We start from the raw sequence: 18308 nt of genomic DNA, 5'->3' as shown, positions 1-18308 counted from the left end.
TACCACGTAATTAACGTAACCACTTTGTTGCTTTCCTTGTTATCTTTCTGAATAACGTATTTATAACTTTTCTCTTATTATTTTTTTTCTCTAATTGATAGTTTCAAATTTCTATGTTCTTAAATTTAAATCTATTAAACAATGTATCAAATTTAAACAAAATTATATAAAACTAATAAATTTCATAAACAAATATATATATTAAAATTAAAATTCACATACACACTACTATGTAATGTAATAAAAAAATATAGTAACAATTAAATATTAAATTAATAAATTAAAATAATGTAAAATTAAAAGATGTAATAAAAATCACAAAAAATAAACATCGCCTTTCCACTATTAATTTATATTAATTTATAGGGATCGTCATTAGATTTTTTTAAATCCAATGATCCAATCTAAATCCAAATAAATGGATTGGGTTTAAAATCCTTTTAACTAGATTAAATCTATTTAGATTTTTTTAAATCAATTTAAAGTGGATTAAATCTAGATTAAATCAACTTTTTTAATTAGATTAAATACATTTCGAATTGGACACGTGTTGATGTGATTCCACTAGCACAATTAGAATCATTCTTGATATTCTTAGGAATCATCTTGAGTTGGTTATGAGATAGGCACTTTATCATAGAATTGGATCAAGGTTCTATGAACAAGAACTCACCAAAACTAGTGCCAAAACACAAACTCATATGGAAGTTCCAATTATTGTCAAATTGAACCGATTAAAATTGGAAAGAAAAGCAAATGCACCGAACAAAATGGCTTAGAATTGAAATGTATCGAACATAGAAGCTAGAAAATGAAAAAGAAGTAAGAATGAATCGGCAGAAACATAAAACCGAAACAAAAACAGCAAGAACACCAAAGGAACCGAACAAAATTTCAAAGGAAACAAGCTATGGAATGAACATAAAAAGAGAAGGAAGGAAGGAGTAGAGAAAGCTCATGAAGATGGAGGTATGGTTGGATGATCACGCCACTAGGAGGATGGAGACTCCAAGATAAGTGTGCAAGCCGCCACTTGAGGTAACCATTGAACCATCAAGATAAGACTAGTGAAGAAGGCACAAAGCTCTTCAATGCTCTCTCAAAAATTGAGTATAGTTTCTCTAATTAAAATTCAAATCTCAAATGTACAAGGGCAGCACCTTAATTTATAGCCTAGAGGTGCTGAAATGCAAAGCTAAAAGAATTCAAAATTCCCCCCAAATTCAAATGCAAGTGGCGCCAACTATGGTCATGAAGAAGGTGTGACCTTCTCTCTCACTTTGGCACCTCCCTAGTTACTCCTACACCTATCTACTAACGCACCCCCCTAATACTCCTAACTAAGGACCTAAAGATGCTTTAACAAAAGAGGTTTCTAATGTTTCCCTCTTAAGCACCTTCACACAAAGAAATTACAAAGAGAGAAAATAATCGTCCATTAGCTCCTAAAGCTTTGAACATGCTTCTTGTAAGCCTTTGAGGTGGGCTTTGACCTCCATGGGCGTCCTCCATTTGAGCCTCAACCTCTTCTTGCTCTTGATGATTGGCCTCCATGTCCACTTGAGCTTGATCTCCATCATACTCCCTGAGTTGGAGAGAATTCGACCACGAATTCTGGAGACCTATAGAAAAAGGAGTTAGATCGCTGACATTAAAAGTATGACTACCTAAGAATGTATCAGGCATATCTAACTCATAAGCATTGTCATTAATCCTCTTGAGGACTTGGAAAGGTCCATCCCCACGAGGCATTAGTTTGGACTTCCTTTGAGTAGGAAAATGATCCTTCCTCAAGTAAAGCCAAACTCAATCTCCCTCATCAAACAACAATGATTTTCTCCTTTTATTGGCAAGTTCAACATACTTGCCAACCTTCTTCTCAATTCTCTTCTTGATGTCTTTATGCAAAGTTTTCACAAAAGAAGCTTTTTCATCCCCATCTTTGCACAAGACATCTCCAAGAAGGGGAATAAGAAGAAGATCAAGAGGTGTTAAGGGGTTAAACCCATAGACAACCTTAAAAGGAGAATGTGAGGTGGTAGAATTTACTACACGATTATATGTAAACTCAACATGGGGTAGTAAATTCTCCCACACTCTAGGATTCCCCGAAATAAAACATCTCAATAGTTGTCCTAAGGTTCTATTCACCACCTCGGTTTGACCATCAGTTTGTGGGTGGCAAGTGGTAGAAAATAAAAGCTTAGTTCCAAGCTTGCCCCACAAGGTCTTCCAAAAGTGACTCAAGAACTTGGGATCTCTATCGGACACTATAGATCTAGGGATCCCATGCAAACGAACCACTTCTTGGAAGAAAAGGTTTGCAATGTGGCATGCATCATCCACTTTGTGGCAAGGAATAAAGTGAGCCATCTTTGAAAAACGATCCACTACCACAAAAATGGAGTCATTTCCCTTTGATGTCTTGGGTAATCCTAAGATGAAATCCATAGATATATCAACCCAAGGCATTGAAGGGATAGGAAGAGGAGTATATAAACCATGGGGATGCATCTTAGACTTAGCTTTGCGGCAAGCTATGCATTTATCACACAAACTATGAACATGTTTATGCATATGAGGCCAAAAGAAATGTTCATGCAACACATCCAAAGTTTTAGCAACCCCAAAGTGACCCATTAAACCCCCCTCATGAGCTTCTCTAACAAGAGATAATCTAATAGAGCATTGAGGAACACAAAGACGTTTTCCTTTAAAAAGAAAACCATCTTGTATAAAAAAGTCTTTGTGTCCTCCCTTAACACACTCTTGATAGATGAGAGAAAAATCAAGGTCATCATGATAAAGTTCCTTAATGTGATCAAAACCAAGATATTGAGAGCTTAAAAGATTTAGCAAAGTGTATCTTCTAGAAAGTGCATCCGCCACAATGTTCACTTTGCCTTGCTTGTGTTTGATCACATAAGGAAATTGCTCAATGAATTCCACCCACTTAGCATGCCTCTTGTTAAGTTTGTTTTGGCTTTTCAAATACTTAAGAGATTCATGATCACTATGTATCACAAACTCTTTGGGAAAAAGATAGTGTTGCCAAGTAAACAAAGCCCTAACAAGTGCATATAATTCTTTATCATAAGTGGAATAATTGAGATGACTTCCCTTCAATTTCTCACTAAAATAGGCTATGGGGTGGCCCTCTTGAAGGAGAACAGCCCCAATACCTATGCTTGAAGCATCACACTCAATCTCAAATGTCTTAGTGAAATTAGGAAGGGCCAAGATGGGAGCATTAGTCAATTTTTCTTTCAAAGTTTCAAAAGCCTTTTGTTGTGCTTCTCCCCATTGAAAGACCACATCCTTTTTCACTATGTCATTGAGAGGTGCGGCAATGGTGCCAAAGTTTGGGACAAATCTTCTATAGAAAGAAGCAAGTCCATGGAAACTTCGGACTTCATTCAAGGTTTTCGGTGTAGGCCAATTTTGAATGGCCATCACCTTTGTTTTGTCCACATGGACCCCTTTGCAACTCACAACAAACCCTAGGAATTCTATATGATCAAGAGCAAACATACATTTAGCAAGATTAGCATACAAATGTTCCTTCCTAAGGGTTTCTAAAACTTGCCTAACATGCAACCTATGGTCATCCAAAGATAAGCTATAAATGAGAATGTCATCAAAGTAAACAACAACAAACTTACCAATGAATGGTCTAAGAACATGATGCATGAGGCGCATGAAGGTACTTAGTGCATTAGTTAAACCAAAGGGCATAACTAACCACTCATATAAACCAAAGTTGGTCTTAAAAGACGTCTTCTATTCATCACCCGGTTTGATACGGATTTGATTGTAGCCGCTTTTAAGATCAATCTTTGAAAAGATTTTTTAACCATGTAATTCATCCAACAAATCATCTAATCTAGGTATGGGATGCCTATACTTAATGGTAATGTTATTGATGGCCCTACAATCCAAACACATTCGCCATGTGCCATCCTTTTTTGGCACTAAGATGATAGGCATAGCACAAGGACTCATGCTATCTTGAACCCACCCTTTCTCAATCAAAGCCTCAACTTGTTGGCGAATTTCCTTGGTTTCACTTGGATTGGTCATATATGCTGGACGGTTTGGTAAAGAAGAGCCCGATATCAAATCAATTTGATGCTCAATCCCTCTCAAAGGTGGAAGTCCTTTTGGAGGATCTTGAAACTCTTCTACCCAATTTTCCAAGCAATGAGGACTATCAACAAGTGATTCTACTTTAAGAGTTCTAGGGATGGATAAGAAAAGAGGATGATGAGCCACTATTTCCCTTTCAATTTCACTAGGGATCTCCATCACGCGTTAACCTGGACCTAACCTGACTCGGTTAGATCTATACCCGGGTCCACTCGACTATACTTAGATTCGAGTCGAATCAACTAGACTTAGACCTGGTTGAACTAGGTTGACTTGGACCCAGGTCGACTCCACTCGACATGGACTGGACCGATTCTGCTCTACGTGGACTCGGGCCGACTAGGCTCGACATTGGTCGGGCCAACTCGGTTCGACATCAGCCCAGACCAACTCCACTTGACATCGACTAGGACTGACTCGGCTTAACATCAGCAAGAACAGACTAGGCTCGACATGGGCTCGGGCTTACTCGACTCGACTTCGACCCAAACAGACTCGACTAGTCAAAGGCTCGACATGGGCCTGGGCCGACTCGGCTCGACATGGGCCCAAGATGACTTGACATGGCCCAGACAAACTAAGCTCGAATTTGGCTTGGGCCGACTCGACTCAACATCGTCTCGGACTGACTCAGCTCAACAATGGCTCGTCATCAGCTCAGACCGGCTCGGTTGGACATGGGCTCGGGTCGACTTGGCTCGACATCGTCTTGGACAGACTCAGCTCGATTTCAGCCCAGACCGACTCAGCCCGGGCTGCCTCGGCTCGACATCAGCCTGAGCAGCCTCGGCTCGACATCGGTCGGGCCAACTTGGCTCGACTTTAGCTGGACTTCGACCCGGATCGACTCAACTCGATTTCGGTTGGACTTCGGCCCGGACATACTCGACTTGACTTTGGTTGGACTTCGACCCGTGTTGACTCGGCTCGATGGGGAGGTGGGCCATTTTGACTCAACATGGACCCGAGTCGACTTATATCGACATGTGCCTAGGTTGAATCAGCTTGACATGGGCCCAGGTCGACCTAACGTGACATGGGCATGGTCTTGACTCAACTTGGGCTCTGACCCACTCAACTCGACTTTGGCTTGGGCTGACTCTGCTCGACTTTTGCGTTAACCGACTCTGCTCGACTTTGGCCCAGACCAACTCGGCTCGACATGGACTCGGGCTGACTTTGCTTGACCTGGGCCCGGATTGACTCGACTCAACCTAGGTAGGGGCCAAGTGAAAATCCAACCCAAAATTCATTTTAGATAATCCAAAAATGTATCCAATCTATATCTAATCCATATCCAATTAAATGGATTGAACTTAAAATCCAAAAATATGAATTTGGTTTTGAGATAAATCCATTTAAATGAATTAAAAATAAAATGGATTTGGATAATTATGAATTGGATTTGATTTTTTACCTACCCTTATTAATTTATAGTGACCTCTTATAGAGGTTATTTTTTCTGCAACTACATACCTTCTTTTGGCATCCCATAGGTTAAGAAAAAATCATTGTCTTTAAAAATATATTTCAAAATTTTTTTTTCTATTTACACCTCCCATATTATATAATCCAAAAAAAATATTTTTAGTGAAACATCCTTTTGAATTATACAATTCCAAATTATTGTTTTTTATCAAAAAAAAATACTAACAACTTATCTTCACATACCAACTACAAGATCTTCCTTGTAGGATGACGATGATTGCAGAATCTAAAAATGTTTTCTAAATTTTGTAATCCAAAAATACCTATAATCCGAAATTTTTTCATAATACACATTGCAAAATAAAAAGTATCAATAAAATAAAAAATATTTTTAGTATGGAGGTGTAAGAAGAAACGACCCTCTCATAACTCAATAAAAGAATTCATTAACCAATTATGCATGTGCAGAAAATGTATGATAAATACATTAATCACTCATCAAATTTCATCGGATTATACAAACATTTTCCGTTTTTTAAAACTTTCCAAAGACTTATCTTAAAAGGTCCACACTGCAATATTTATCAAATGATTAAAAGAGTTAGTTTAATATATAAAACATGTAATTCATGTAAATGTAGAGACAGAAAAAGACAAGTATTTGTATAATTTCACGAAACTTCAGCACTCAAAATAGGCTATCCACAAGTTTTGTTACAAAAGTAACACCCTGCCCTAAAACAAAGCCAATGTAGAGCTTACAACCTCTGGCCTTCAGATTAAAGACTTGAGTTTTTTTCATTAAAAAGTGTAAAACTGTGAATGTAAGTTTAAAAATGAAAAAGTTGTGCGCAACTACAAGGAAAAAAAAATAGTAATGCAATAGAACTAACATCATTCTGCATGTAATAGACTAAAATATTAATGATCAAGGTTCCTGTACAAATACTGTACATCAAATATCATGCGTGACCCTTGAAAGTGTCCTCCTCCGTTTCTGTACAGCTGATACTAGTCAATCAACTAAACTATCAGCATGCTATGTACACACCCCCAACAAATGTAGTCAGTGAAAACAGTACCTTCATCTACCACTGCAATAAACTCCTTGAGACCACTCCCAGCACCCTTATCTACACTACTACCCTAATAATTACATTTTCATAACTCAAATACGGACCATGCAGGATAGTGAAATTACGAAAGGTGGAAAGATCCTTGACCCTCTGTTATGGCATACAACAACTTTTCTTTCATCCTCTCCTGAAATTAAATATAGTGCCAAACAATATTTAGGCTCAAAGGTAAGAAAAACAGTTTCTAAAACTCCTTAGGTGTTATGCTAAGAAAGTTTGAAATGGTATGAATAAATTGGTAAGTTACTTTTGATGAGTACGGAGGTAGCTTGAGATAATTAGCACAAGTCATCACGCTAGGTAGATCTGTGTCTGCCTGGTTGTTACAATGCTGTTAAGTCACGAGTATAAGTAGATTAACACAAAATATGTAATTGTTAAGCCTTAAAAACTGAACTGAAAATGTAAGCATTTAAACTGTAAACCTTTCGGACAATAGTTAACTTTGGATTAAGAGATGCCAACCCTCCTGGAGGAAGTCGAGGTGCACCAGTCACAAACTGCAAAAATGCTCGTCGCTGTTCATGATCAAACTCTCGGACAATCTCCAACAACTGAATCCACAGCAGTAGATGATTCATAAAATCATGAGATTCAGGTTAAAAAAAAAATGTTTGAGTGAGATTAAGAGTATCTAAATCTACGTGAATGCTTACATTAACAATGGGAGGACTGCTAGCAGTGTAACCATGATCAAACTTAATGTTATCTCCAAGCTCGTTAATCTGTTTTAACAAGGAACAATTATGTTTAACTGTTTATCCTCTATTCTCGAAAAGAAAAGGACATATATACAAAATGGTGATAATAATGAAATTGTACTTACAGCCCAAGAGTCATACTCTCCACAAAGCATTCGTTCAAGTTCTTCTTCATTGAAAATCTGAAGATGTTCAATGGAGAAAACCTAAAAGTAGAAAACAATTTTGGAAAGAAAAATACATATAAGAATCACAACTAGATATAGCAGAAATTCATGAACAGTATTGTAAAAGGAAAACTTTATATTCACTATACAGTCAGTTACTGATCTTAAGGTGCTACCATAAAAATACAAAATAAAAATCGATGCGGAGGGTCAAGACAACCTAGTTTTGATGATATATTATTATTACACTGAGGAATCACATGTAAGACTTGTAATAGTCCAAATATTTGGTTCAAGAATCTTGAGCATCAGACTTCTCTCCTTCACCACCCAAGCCCCCTTCCTCACCCCATTTTCCCAAGTTTTATGATGAAACAAAATTGAGATGTTGGATGTACCTGGGTATCCAGTTCAAATTTGCTAGACATTTTAGTATTTATAAGGATAATGAAAATAAGGGGCAAAAGAAGTGCAAAAAAATGTTGATGCCAAAATCAGACATGATGACTAAATGAGAGGTTAGCCATGTCCTCATGGACTATTGGCAACAATAGTTAAACCTCTGACAATCATATTTAAACTAATTTAAAATATATAGAAACTTAGACACCCGATCAATTAAATTGATTTAGAGAATTTGACACAAAAGAGAAGAGAAAGTGTATATGATAAACCATAATAACTAAGTAAATCAAATCATCAAGACATAGTGAGAGACCTGGTTAAAGCCAGATTTAAAAGCTTCCACTTGTTTTGAAATTCCAGACCTCACAGTTGCTTCAACAATAAGTGAAACATAATCCTCTAGATTTCCCATATTTACCTACATAAAGTATAAATATGTGAAGTTTATATTCAACTATTGAAGGCACTAAAGTGCAGATAGAACGACAAATTATCCAGCAATGACACCTACCATGGAATTATCAGTCCCTGAAGCAAGAACAATATCAGGATACCCAGGAAGAGTAAAATCAAGACAAAGATCTTCAATTCTCGTATCTCGAAAAGTTAGTCCACATTGCTGCAACTCAGAATTCCCTCCATTGACAGATTCCATAACTCCTTTCCTGATAATTAGTGCTTGAAACTCTTGCAGCACCCTACCAAGCCCATGATCAAAGGATAGTATGTCGTAGAGAGAAAGTTCCTAAAGAGACATGGTACAAACAAAAAGAGTAATTCATCCAGTTATAAGGACCACCATTATAAATCTTCCATACTTGGTTGCAAGCTCATGCGATATTCATTGATTGCACTGAAAATTTATTACCTTTCCAAGAATAAGTTTATAGAAAGCTTTAGAGAAGTGGAGATCTAAGATCCTTCCATCTTGAAGTGCTTTAGCAACAACTTGACCTAGAAGGAAAAATCTCTTTGTTACTTCAGATAATTGTTTGTCACCAGATGTATCTTGCATTGTTGACCATGGACGAGGAAAGAGTCCATAAAAGGAATGGATTCTCATTTCCTCAGCCTGCAAATTTGACTTAAGGATGAACGAAGAAACATCTTCTCTCCACATGTCCAAACCAGATTTCTGGAACTCATGGCACACCAAGGTATAAAATTCTAAAGTTGGACCAAGACCAGTTCCCACTTCTTCATCATATTCCACTTCAAGAACAACTTTGTGACTGGCATGGAGCTCCATCATTCGTGCAGCAGATTCCAAAATCCGGTCGCGATGAACTAAAAATTTCTTTTTAGGCAATCCACCAGAACCCAGCCGCCTATCACTCCCTGCCTCTGAGCCATTGTGAGACAAGTGAGGTGGAACTTGTGGCTGACCAAATGCTTTCAATTTAAAGTACTTGCATCTTGCCTCAAAACTAAATAAGAAAGGACATGACTCCATTAATTGATTACACCACAGTGGCATACCACCAACGGAGACGGCCAAAGAGTCCCTCATCTGTTGCTCCAACTTCTCTGTCAATTTACTGCTTACAAACTCATTTTGTGGGACAGAAGAAACTGTTATTTTTAGACTATCCAAGTCGTCAACTTTCCCTTTGGCAAAAGCACAAATCCTTTCACGAGACATAAGGTGAGATATAATTCTATTCATGCTTTCCAAGCTTTTAAGAAGAAACAAGATATCATAAGTTGGACTTAACTTCTCCAGATCAGAAACAAGTTCACAAGAGAATATATCTGTGAAAAATGGAATATGCTGATAATAAGCTAAAACTTTATCATCGGGTATATCCTGAGGTGAAAAATGATATTGCGGAGGTATTCCGTCCTCAGATTCTACAGCCCTTCTATAGGTTATTGTATGCACATGAGTCCACAGTTTTGCACCAGAAAAAGAATCATTTTGTTTTATTACATGGCGAAGAATTGCCTGATATAGAGTCAATTTTTGATCCAGACATTGTTCTTCAATGTAAAAGACAAGCTTTTGAGAAGCTTCATTGCTACAAAATGAAGGATCCTGTTTTTCTAGTTTCGGGTTTGGTTCTGCATTCATTTGCAATTCTTGAACTGCATAACCCTGACAACAATTACAAAAAAGTCAAATACATTCAGGAATTTAAACACACTATTCGCTAGTAAGGTAACAGAAAATTTAATGAAATTAGTGAAAGTTCTTGTGCAAATGACATACATAAATATAAAAAAAAAAAAAAGCATAAAATCACAATAAACCAATAGAGAATTATATGTGAGTAATCCGAAAATATATAACCTTGATTGCACAAAATGTTTAAAACTATTAAATGACAGTTTTTTTAAAAAAGAGTCAAACTTAAATGTCAAGAACAAGTATGTGCAGTTAAAATTTAATTTGACACACATAAAAAAATAACAAGCAAAACTGTTCCACATGATCTTTATAACCTGATTTATAGAGGAGGAGGATTCCCCAGCATTCATAATGACTACTTGATCAGTTCTGGGCTGCCACAACTTTTGTTCATCCTTCTACAAAATGACAGTTGGAGAAAAAATAAGATAAGTTAACAACTAAAAAACAAACAAAAAAGGCAGATACTTCTGTAACTCAATAACCATAGTTACAAATATCACCTGTGTATCAGGGAAATCTGTCATCATCATGTCAACTGGAACTGAAATTGCATGTGATGATTGAATTGGAGGACTTTCGAGTTGCAACACTGCTTGGATGGATGATGATTTAGAATGCTCTGTGCTTTTTGAACTGACCTTTGGCCATAGATATGCTTCAATAGAACGCATACAAGAAAAAGGATCAACGGTATGAAAATCCTCAGTGTAGTCGTTTAGGAAAGTCTCTCCCTCCCCCCTGACAAAACGTATTTTCAGACAAGGGTAAGGAATGGAACACCTATTAGGAACAGTTGCAAATGAATTTCTCAGTTTTGGTCCACTGCTCAGAATAATAGGGAAAGCTTCCAATGAAGTTAGTGCAGTCTGCAAGTTCCTGATTAATATAGAAATGGGTGTTTCACTAGAGAGATGCTGAGAAGCACATACACTGGCAAAAGTCTCAAATCGTTTTTCTATGACAGCATTATACTTACAAACACCCTGTACTCCTTTGTTTTCCCTCATGTACTGACCCAGAGATAAATAACTACCAAGTGATTTCACAACTCCACTTTCAATAAATTCAAAAGTAGAAACTTGTTCCTTGCCAGTAAGCTTGTCCATAATTTCATACAATATATTATTGATTTTCTCTTCATGCACGGCAAGAGCACCATTGTCTGTAGACATGCTCAACAAATCATTAGAGAGTGCTCTAAGATTCTGTAAAATATCAGTCAATCCTTTCTCAGAATCAAATAATTCTGGAGCTAAATATTTTGTCTTTATATGCTCCGCTAGATTATAAACAGAGTCTTTATCAAGTTTGCAATTTCTGGCTTCTGATGATGTAGGAGATTGGCCAGTTGAAAATGCATAACATAAGCACTTGAGGGTCTCTCTTGAGGAAAACTTTTGACTAGAGTCCAATGACAGCTGAAAGCCACTAAACACTGGGTACATCAATTTTGAAGATCTTTCTGGCATTAGTAGTGCATCAATGGCAAAAAAGACTCCTTCCTTTATAAACAACTTTAAGAAATTATCTGAAAAATTGTGAAGGATTATCTCAGCTATTTGTAATGCTAACAATAGCATGTGGTGATCCTTTCGAGTGAAAACTCCAGCCAAAAAACTGTCATGTTAACCAGATAAAATGAACATTAATATATTTAAAAAATCAACGTTATTTGCTGAGTATAAGAAGATCTGCTTCACCTTGAAATATTGGCATTTTTTAGCAATTCAACAAGCATATCAGATTTGCTTGAACTAACTATCTTGTACATAACAGAGAGACATCCATGGCAAACAAATAAACTCGCACCAGAATTGAACACCTGTACAAGGATGAGGTAGGTATTATAATGTAATAGAAAAGGAATATCATTTAGTTAATTACAAGAAAATCAGCCAACCTGGATTAACATGGGAAACACATCAATTCCAAGCCTTTGCAGGAGATCTGGGTGCTTATCTAGAAAAGAATCTTTGTCTAGCACCAGTTGATCATTCTGATCTTTAGTCCGATCAGGGAGAAGTTCATTTAGCAGTTTGAGTGCTTCATACACCTAAATAAATCAGCAAAAAATATGACATATGTTTCACACAGCTTATTTATAAGATATTTCTCAATCAAGCACCCTTGTTTTCATTAGAAAAGGTGTGCATTTATGAATGAAATTATACAGATAACAGATTTCAACCAACATATCAAGAACAGTAAATTTAACAATGAATGTTTTTTATGCATGGGCATAGTATTGTTCATATATGATTTCTTCAATTTTTGTAAGAAAATCATTTTCTTTTTAAAGATTGGGGTCTGCTATCAAAGATAGACTTTAGGTATTTATAATAATATACAAATTATTTATATTTTTGAAGAAAAATAATTGTTTGTGTTTTACTTTAAAACTGTCAAAAAAATAACTTCTAAAAAAGTTGTTTCACATTCACATAAAAATAGTCAGTTATTATAAAAGAATACCAATAAAAAAAATTCCTCACAAACAAATAAAGATACTTATATTTCCAATTTGAAAATAGGAAACCAGTTAAAGACAACAGGGTCCTAGGCTAAATACCCGATTACAGTGTCCGCCAACGAGCTGTGACGTTGATACTCCATGAGAGAGGTCAAATGTAGATAATATTTCCCTCAATATGCTGCTTATATTAAGTTCATATAAAGTCCTGAAGGCTACGAGTGATCCAGATGAAAGTTTGACAAGTAATCCTATCAATCCCTGACAAACGAAATAATAGATTTATATCAACTTCACAACTCATTAGAAAAAAGGAAAAGTGTTATATGAATATGACAGAAAAAAGATTGCTTACATTGTAAATTAATTGAGATAGGGCAGTCTGACCATTTGAACTTAAAAGATGTGTGACTTGTTGAATCAAGCCGTGCTTACAAAGCTCGTCCAACATTTCTGATGACTGCACAACTCGCTCTACAATTTTGATTAAGCAGGTAGCAACATTTTCGACAAGCTGCAGAAGATCAGTTGCAGGTCAGTAGATATTACTAAAGGGTAGATGAACCCACAACAGCATGAAAGATACAATCTGGTTGGTTTACAATCATTTTAAATCTATTCTTTAGTACCTGCCGATCCTCATACTGAAGAAGCTTGCATAATATAGGAACAGCCTCCATAAAAAGTGAAGGGCTTTCAGAAGGAAGCTTCTTACATATGTTCACCACAGTAGAAAGAGCTACTCTCTGGTAAAAGGGATCATAAACCAATAAAAAATCACTCTTTTAATAAAATAAAGTTTTTAAGGATAACAAGAAAAAATGGTCATTACTCATGAAGATGACACTGTACTGTGTTAGAACCTTACCTGGATGCTTGTTGAGAAGAAGTCAATATAATTGAGAACAGCCATAATTGCCCCAGCCTCTAAGCAAGCAAGGGGTTGCTCTCGCGATATCTTTTCCAATGCTTGGAGACACTTCATGGTTTCAACATCAATAATTTATATCCCTTTTATTGTACAAAGAATATAACATGGACAAACAAAAAACAAAGAATTACCTGTTCTGCTACATCTTGATACTCAATAGCAAATAATCGTTGACATAAGGTAGGAACAGCATCATGTTGAACCAGAAAACCAGCTGATCTAGGATACAAATCACATATATAAGTTATAGCCCTTATAGAAAACAACATGATATCTGGGTTCTTCTCATCCTTTGCAAGCTTTACAAGTAATGGTGATAACAAGTCAGAAGTCATGCTGGATAATGAACCCTCTGTACAAAATGACAAAACTTCACAAAGTTCAGTGAGTACAGCTAATTGACAAGAGGGTTCAATCTGTTCACTCAAGCTACATATGATATTCTTAAATTTTCCATGATCACTGGATAGTCTCCGTCTATGATACTCATAAAGGGTGCTATTATGCTGCTGCTCCATGTCATCTGAATCACAAGAACCATAAGTGGAATCCTTCTCCGGATCTCCCTCTGATTGACTTGAAGCTGAAGCAGACGATGAAGTATCCATGTCGTGATCATGTGTCTCCACTATTGAATTCATGTGTGTTTGAACTGATGAATTTGAAGAACTTGGTCTGAAATCCAATGAACTGCACGGGCGCTTATCAGCAGGCAGTTCATCCACCATGTCAGGACGCTTTTGGCCTCTACTTTCCATTAATTGCTTCTACACCCAATGGAAACAGACCCCTGTCAGTTCTAAACTTTGTCAGTTTTCGTTCATCACCATAAATCTTTAACCAAATATAAGTTAAACAACTCTGAATTATGAGCAAAACACTGACATTCTTGTTTTTTTTTCTTTTGAATTGAAAAAAAAAGGTAAGTTAACTCCAATCCAAAACAATCAACTCTCCCCTTTATACAAAGTTTTCTTCAAATACAATAAGCACACCAAGTTGTTATTCTTATTTTTCATTATCATCCCAGTTAATTGGCCATCAGAAACTTATTCCCAAAAAAGAATAAAAAAGTGACAGTGTTGCTGTGGTTGCGCCGATGATGTATTTTCACAACATCAAACCATTAAAACGAAAAAAAATTAAATCAATTTAAAACCCAACAACCTTAACCTCAGACTGAACAAATCAAACACCACAAATTCCAAACAGATAATATTGCATTAAAAAAATAGGAAAAAAATACAATAATGAAGAAACAAACACAAACACACAATGACAGCAAAAAAGAACAGGATCAGTGAAAAAAAGATCAGGGGAAGTTGGAGACTCAAAACAACAATAATTTCAATGGTTATCTACCTAGTCGCAGTTCTTAATCGGTCTTCGACTTGATCGAAGACCCAGTTTTGTTGTATCAACAAGATGAACGATGCTACCACCACCGTGAATTTTAAAGCAAGGCTAATTTTTTTTTTCTTCTTCTTTCTCTTTGGTTTACTTCTTCACCGAATTGTTTAATCTGATAGGGAATAAGAGAATGAATTGATATAAAAGGATTAAGCAATTGATGAAAAAAAGAGAGAGAAAAATAAAAATTGAAGAAAACCAGAGAAAGGAAGGGTGATTACACACCAAGGCTTGCAACTTGGAAAAACATAACAACATAGGGGTGATAATGTAAATATTTATGTGGATGATTATTGGTGTTAATTACCATTAGCCTAATTGGAATAGATACTCTGCTGATGAGGTCTATGAAACTTGATGCACCTCTGAATCAACCACCGTTGCCACCTGTATCAGTGGTTGTTGGAGCTTTGGGTTACATTTAGAAATTAAAAAAAAAATTATATATATAAAATCACCCTGAGAATACAATGTGGATTTTGTTCTTTTAGATTTAAACAGATAACACTTTATAAAAAGAATATAAAACAAATCATGATAAAAATCTAAATGATAATATTTTAAATTATCAAATCAAACTGAACATTAGAAAATTAAGGGAATTGAAAAGTAAAATATATCATTTTTATAGGTATTTGATTCAGGATATCTTAACCACAAAACTAATCCTCACCTATATTATAAATTATAAATCTCAATAAAATATTTTTTTCTTTATAATGAACAATAATGAATAGGTTAGGTTAATAATTGTTACTTATTTGCTTTCAATTAATTTTGATCAATGTAACAATTATGATTTTTTTGGGAGAAATTTGTTTCTTCTATTTAACTTATACAATAAAATAACAATTAGTAGTGAAATAATTATATATCATCACATTATTCCTACTACTACTACTACTATTATTATTATTATTATTATTATTATTATTATTATTATTATTATTATTATTATTATTATTATCAAAACGATTATCAAGGGTGAGAGACTTTTAAGAGTTTTTATTAGTATTTAGTATTAATCAATAATTTTATTAGGAATTTTTAAAGATAAAACCTTTAGGAATTTTTTCTAACCTATAATTTTTATATTTATTTTTAATAAAATATTATGTTTTAATATTAGTAGTTAAAATAACCTTTTATGTAACAGCGTGTTTTTTTAAAAAAAAACACCAACAGAAGCTTTGCCCCCCACCACCAGTGCCTTTCATTTTCTTCTTTTTCTCTCTCTCTCTCCAATTCTCTTTTCTCCCTCTCTCTTAATTTCTCTCCCAAACTTCATCTATTTTAGAATCTGATCATACCACGCACGCTGTAGCAGAGGAGTTAAGGAACATTTCTACCCGATCAGATTTTCAAACAGAGTAAGTTCATTTTTACTCTAAATATCCTTTGTTCTCTGTTTTTCCTTAGGATTTAGTCATCAATCTTGGTGGGGTCAGTTGAGAAGTTTAATCCTCTCAACTTATTATATTATATACTGAAATTTTGTTCTGTTTGGATAATTTGCATTAGGCCCGTAAATCTTGAAGCTTATCCAAACGGTGGGGAATAAAATTCTAAAAGTTGCTTGGAAAGCAAGCAATTGAGGTAAGGGAAGCTAAATTTAATTTTTAATAGCACCCTAGGATAGAAGATCTGAATGCGGAAGGGACGTGGTCCCAATATTCAATTTCTCTTGCAGGGATGTTGTGTGTTTATTTATATTGGGTTGTTTGTTTATATATTATTTAAATTTGTGGAAATATTGGGTTTTGATGATTTAGTATTAAAGTGTATTTTTTTATGTCAAATAAACTTTTGAATATTGTGGATAACTTTTTGAATGATATTGTATGACGAAATGGTATGAAATTGAATTCATACATTTGGGATAATGTATGGACTGATGTTTGTTGTGTATTAAGTATTGATGTCGGGATAATGTATGGACTGATGTTTGCTGTGTATTAAGTATTGATGCCTATGTGGTAACAGAGATCTCCGAGCTTCACTGATGATCTAAGTCACATAGACTAAGATATCAGGTGGTGAGAAGCTGATGGGGGAGTTCATGCACACCGTGACATATGAGATGCACGGCTTGGGTTGTATTGAACTTACCCTGATCCTTTCTGTTGGATTCGCTGGTAATCTTTGGATCAGGTGTTAGTCTCTGGTAGGACTTACTTAATACGGGTCTTCCGGAAGACGTTGTTTGTTGAATATCTTGAATGTGTAGATCCATGTGAGATCTATGTGATTGTTTTATTGTTGAGATTTGAAGAAGATTGAATAATTTGAGAAATTGATCATGTAACTTGGTTTTCTCTTTTGATTTAATTGTGTATATTATAAAATTCTATTTTCACTAGCTTACCCTTGCTTTTCTTGTTGTGTTTGAACTGCAATGACTGTACTATGTACACGAGCAGATGACCATACAGGTGCAGGAGAGCCTTAGAGGGTTCAGAGTCTTATTTTGAGTTGTGGATATGTAAATTGTATTTCTATAAATCCTAATCATGTATTAGGAATGTTTTTGAAAAACTCCAAGTTTGTATAGAAACTGGTAGAACTTTTATTGTAATAGTTATATGTATTTTCCGGGGTGTTACATTTTATCATATTATAACTTTTTATTATAAATCTAAAATATAGTTTATACAATAAAAAATATTTGTTATAAATTTTAATTATAAAAATTATACATTAAAAATGTTTATGTATTGTAAATAATAATTTTTTATATAAATTTTATTCTTATGAATTATTAAAATAGTAATTAATAAATAAATACATCATGATTAATTATTATTTTTAAATCAATGAGTCAAAGTAGTGAAGAGGCTTCTAATTTTTATTCTATTATAATCTTTATAAGAGATGTTGATATAATTGGTTGAAGACAAAAGGAAGAACTTTAGTTAATATACATGAGATATACGAAAAATATTTGTCAATAACTACTTAAAAATAATATCACATATAAAATACAATATATATGAAATACATTATATATGCACAATAGATATTGACAAATCAAAAAATATACATTTAGAATAACGAAAAATAATACAAAATATTCAAAATAACCTTTTACAAGAATATGAATATCATATGAGAACTCAAATATCTTACAACATGCATATTTTTATTTTTGAAGCCTATAAAAAAACAAAGAACATCAACTGAACAAGACAAAAATTTTATAAGTAGTAAGATCATTCCTGAAATTATCCAAACAATAGTGGTGTGATCATCTTTTATTTTTCACCTATTGAAATTATAATTTTAATCGACAATAATTCATTATATATTTATCTACAATATAAAAGAATACATATAATGTTAAGTTTAAGAAGAGATTAATAGTGTGTGCAATAACATTGCATACT

The 18308-nt window shown here is 34.7% G+C and overlaps 1 protein-coding gene and 1 long non-coding RNA gene across 7 annotated transcripts; one reads left to right on the top strand and one right to left on the bottom strand.

Annotated features, from left to right (window-relative positions):
* Positions 1-6457: 6457 nt before the first annotated feature.
* Positions 6458-15201, bottom strand: UPL4 (ubiquitin-protein ligase 4). 6 transcript variants are annotated; one of them, XM_068636416.2, is made up of 19 exons: positions 15151-15201; positions 14878-15037; positions 13647-14305; positions 13453-13563; positions 13214-13330; positions 12940-13098; positions 12684-12845; positions 12015-12167; positions 11815-11936; positions 10615-11731; positions 10426-10509; positions 8852-10078; positions 8495-8728; positions 8297-8401; positions 7537-7617; positions 7367-7435; positions 7136-7264; positions 6958-7041; positions 6458-6837 (listed from the first exon to the last, which is right to left on the bottom strand). In XM_068636416.2, the coding sequence occupies exons 3-19, from the start codon at positions 14271-14273 to the stop codon at positions 6772-6774; spliced, it is 4647 nt and encodes a 1548-aa protein (XP_068492517.2). In that variant the 5' UTR covers positions 14274-14305; positions 14878-15037; positions 15151-15201; the 3' UTR covers positions 6458-6771. The 6 variants fall into 6 exon arrangements, with proteins under 6 accessions (XP_068492517.2, XP_068492519.2, XP_068492520.2 ...); XM_068636418.2 differs by having other exon boundaries at positions 13647-14282; positions 15151-15197; XM_068636419.2 differs by having other exon boundaries at positions 6958-7026; positions 15151-15189.
* A 1037-nt stretch (positions 15202-16238) lies between these two features.
* LOC150025954 (uncharacterized) lies at positions 16239-17514 on the top strand. The gene is made up of 3 exons (XR_016523485.1): positions 16239-16295; positions 16447-16521; positions 17346-17514. It is a non-coding gene; the product is annotated as an uncharacterized LOC150025954 (long non-coding RNA).
* Positions 17515-18308: the final 794 nt, after the last annotated feature.

Source organism: Phaseolus vulgaris, chromosome 7, assembly GCF_051622355.1.
Source record: "Phaseolus vulgaris cultivar YP4 chromosome 7, ASM5162235v1, whole genome shotgun sequence".
Classification (NCBI taxonomy): domain Eukaryota; kingdom Viridiplantae; phylum Streptophyta; class Magnoliopsida; order Fabales; family Fabaceae; genus Phaseolus; species Phaseolus vulgaris.
The sequence above is the reverse complement of the archived record's forward strand: the minus strand, read 5'-3'. Positions and strand labels throughout refer to the sequence as shown.

Bases quoted from the DNA above. Each gene is read 5' to 3' on its own strand.
- UPL4 (XM_068636416.2), bottom strand. From the start codon at position 14,273: ATGGAAAGTAGAGGCCAAAAGCGTCCTGACATGGTGGATGAACTGCCT. The intron at 10,079-10,425 runs GTTATAAAGATC...AATTGTTGTCAG, and splicing joins CCTCCTCCTCTATAAATCAG to GGTTATGCAGTTCAAGAATT. The intron at 7,618-8,296 runs GTCTCTCACTAT...TTCTACTTTTAG, and splicing joins TTAAATCTGGCTTTAACCAG to GTTTTCTCCATTGAACATCT.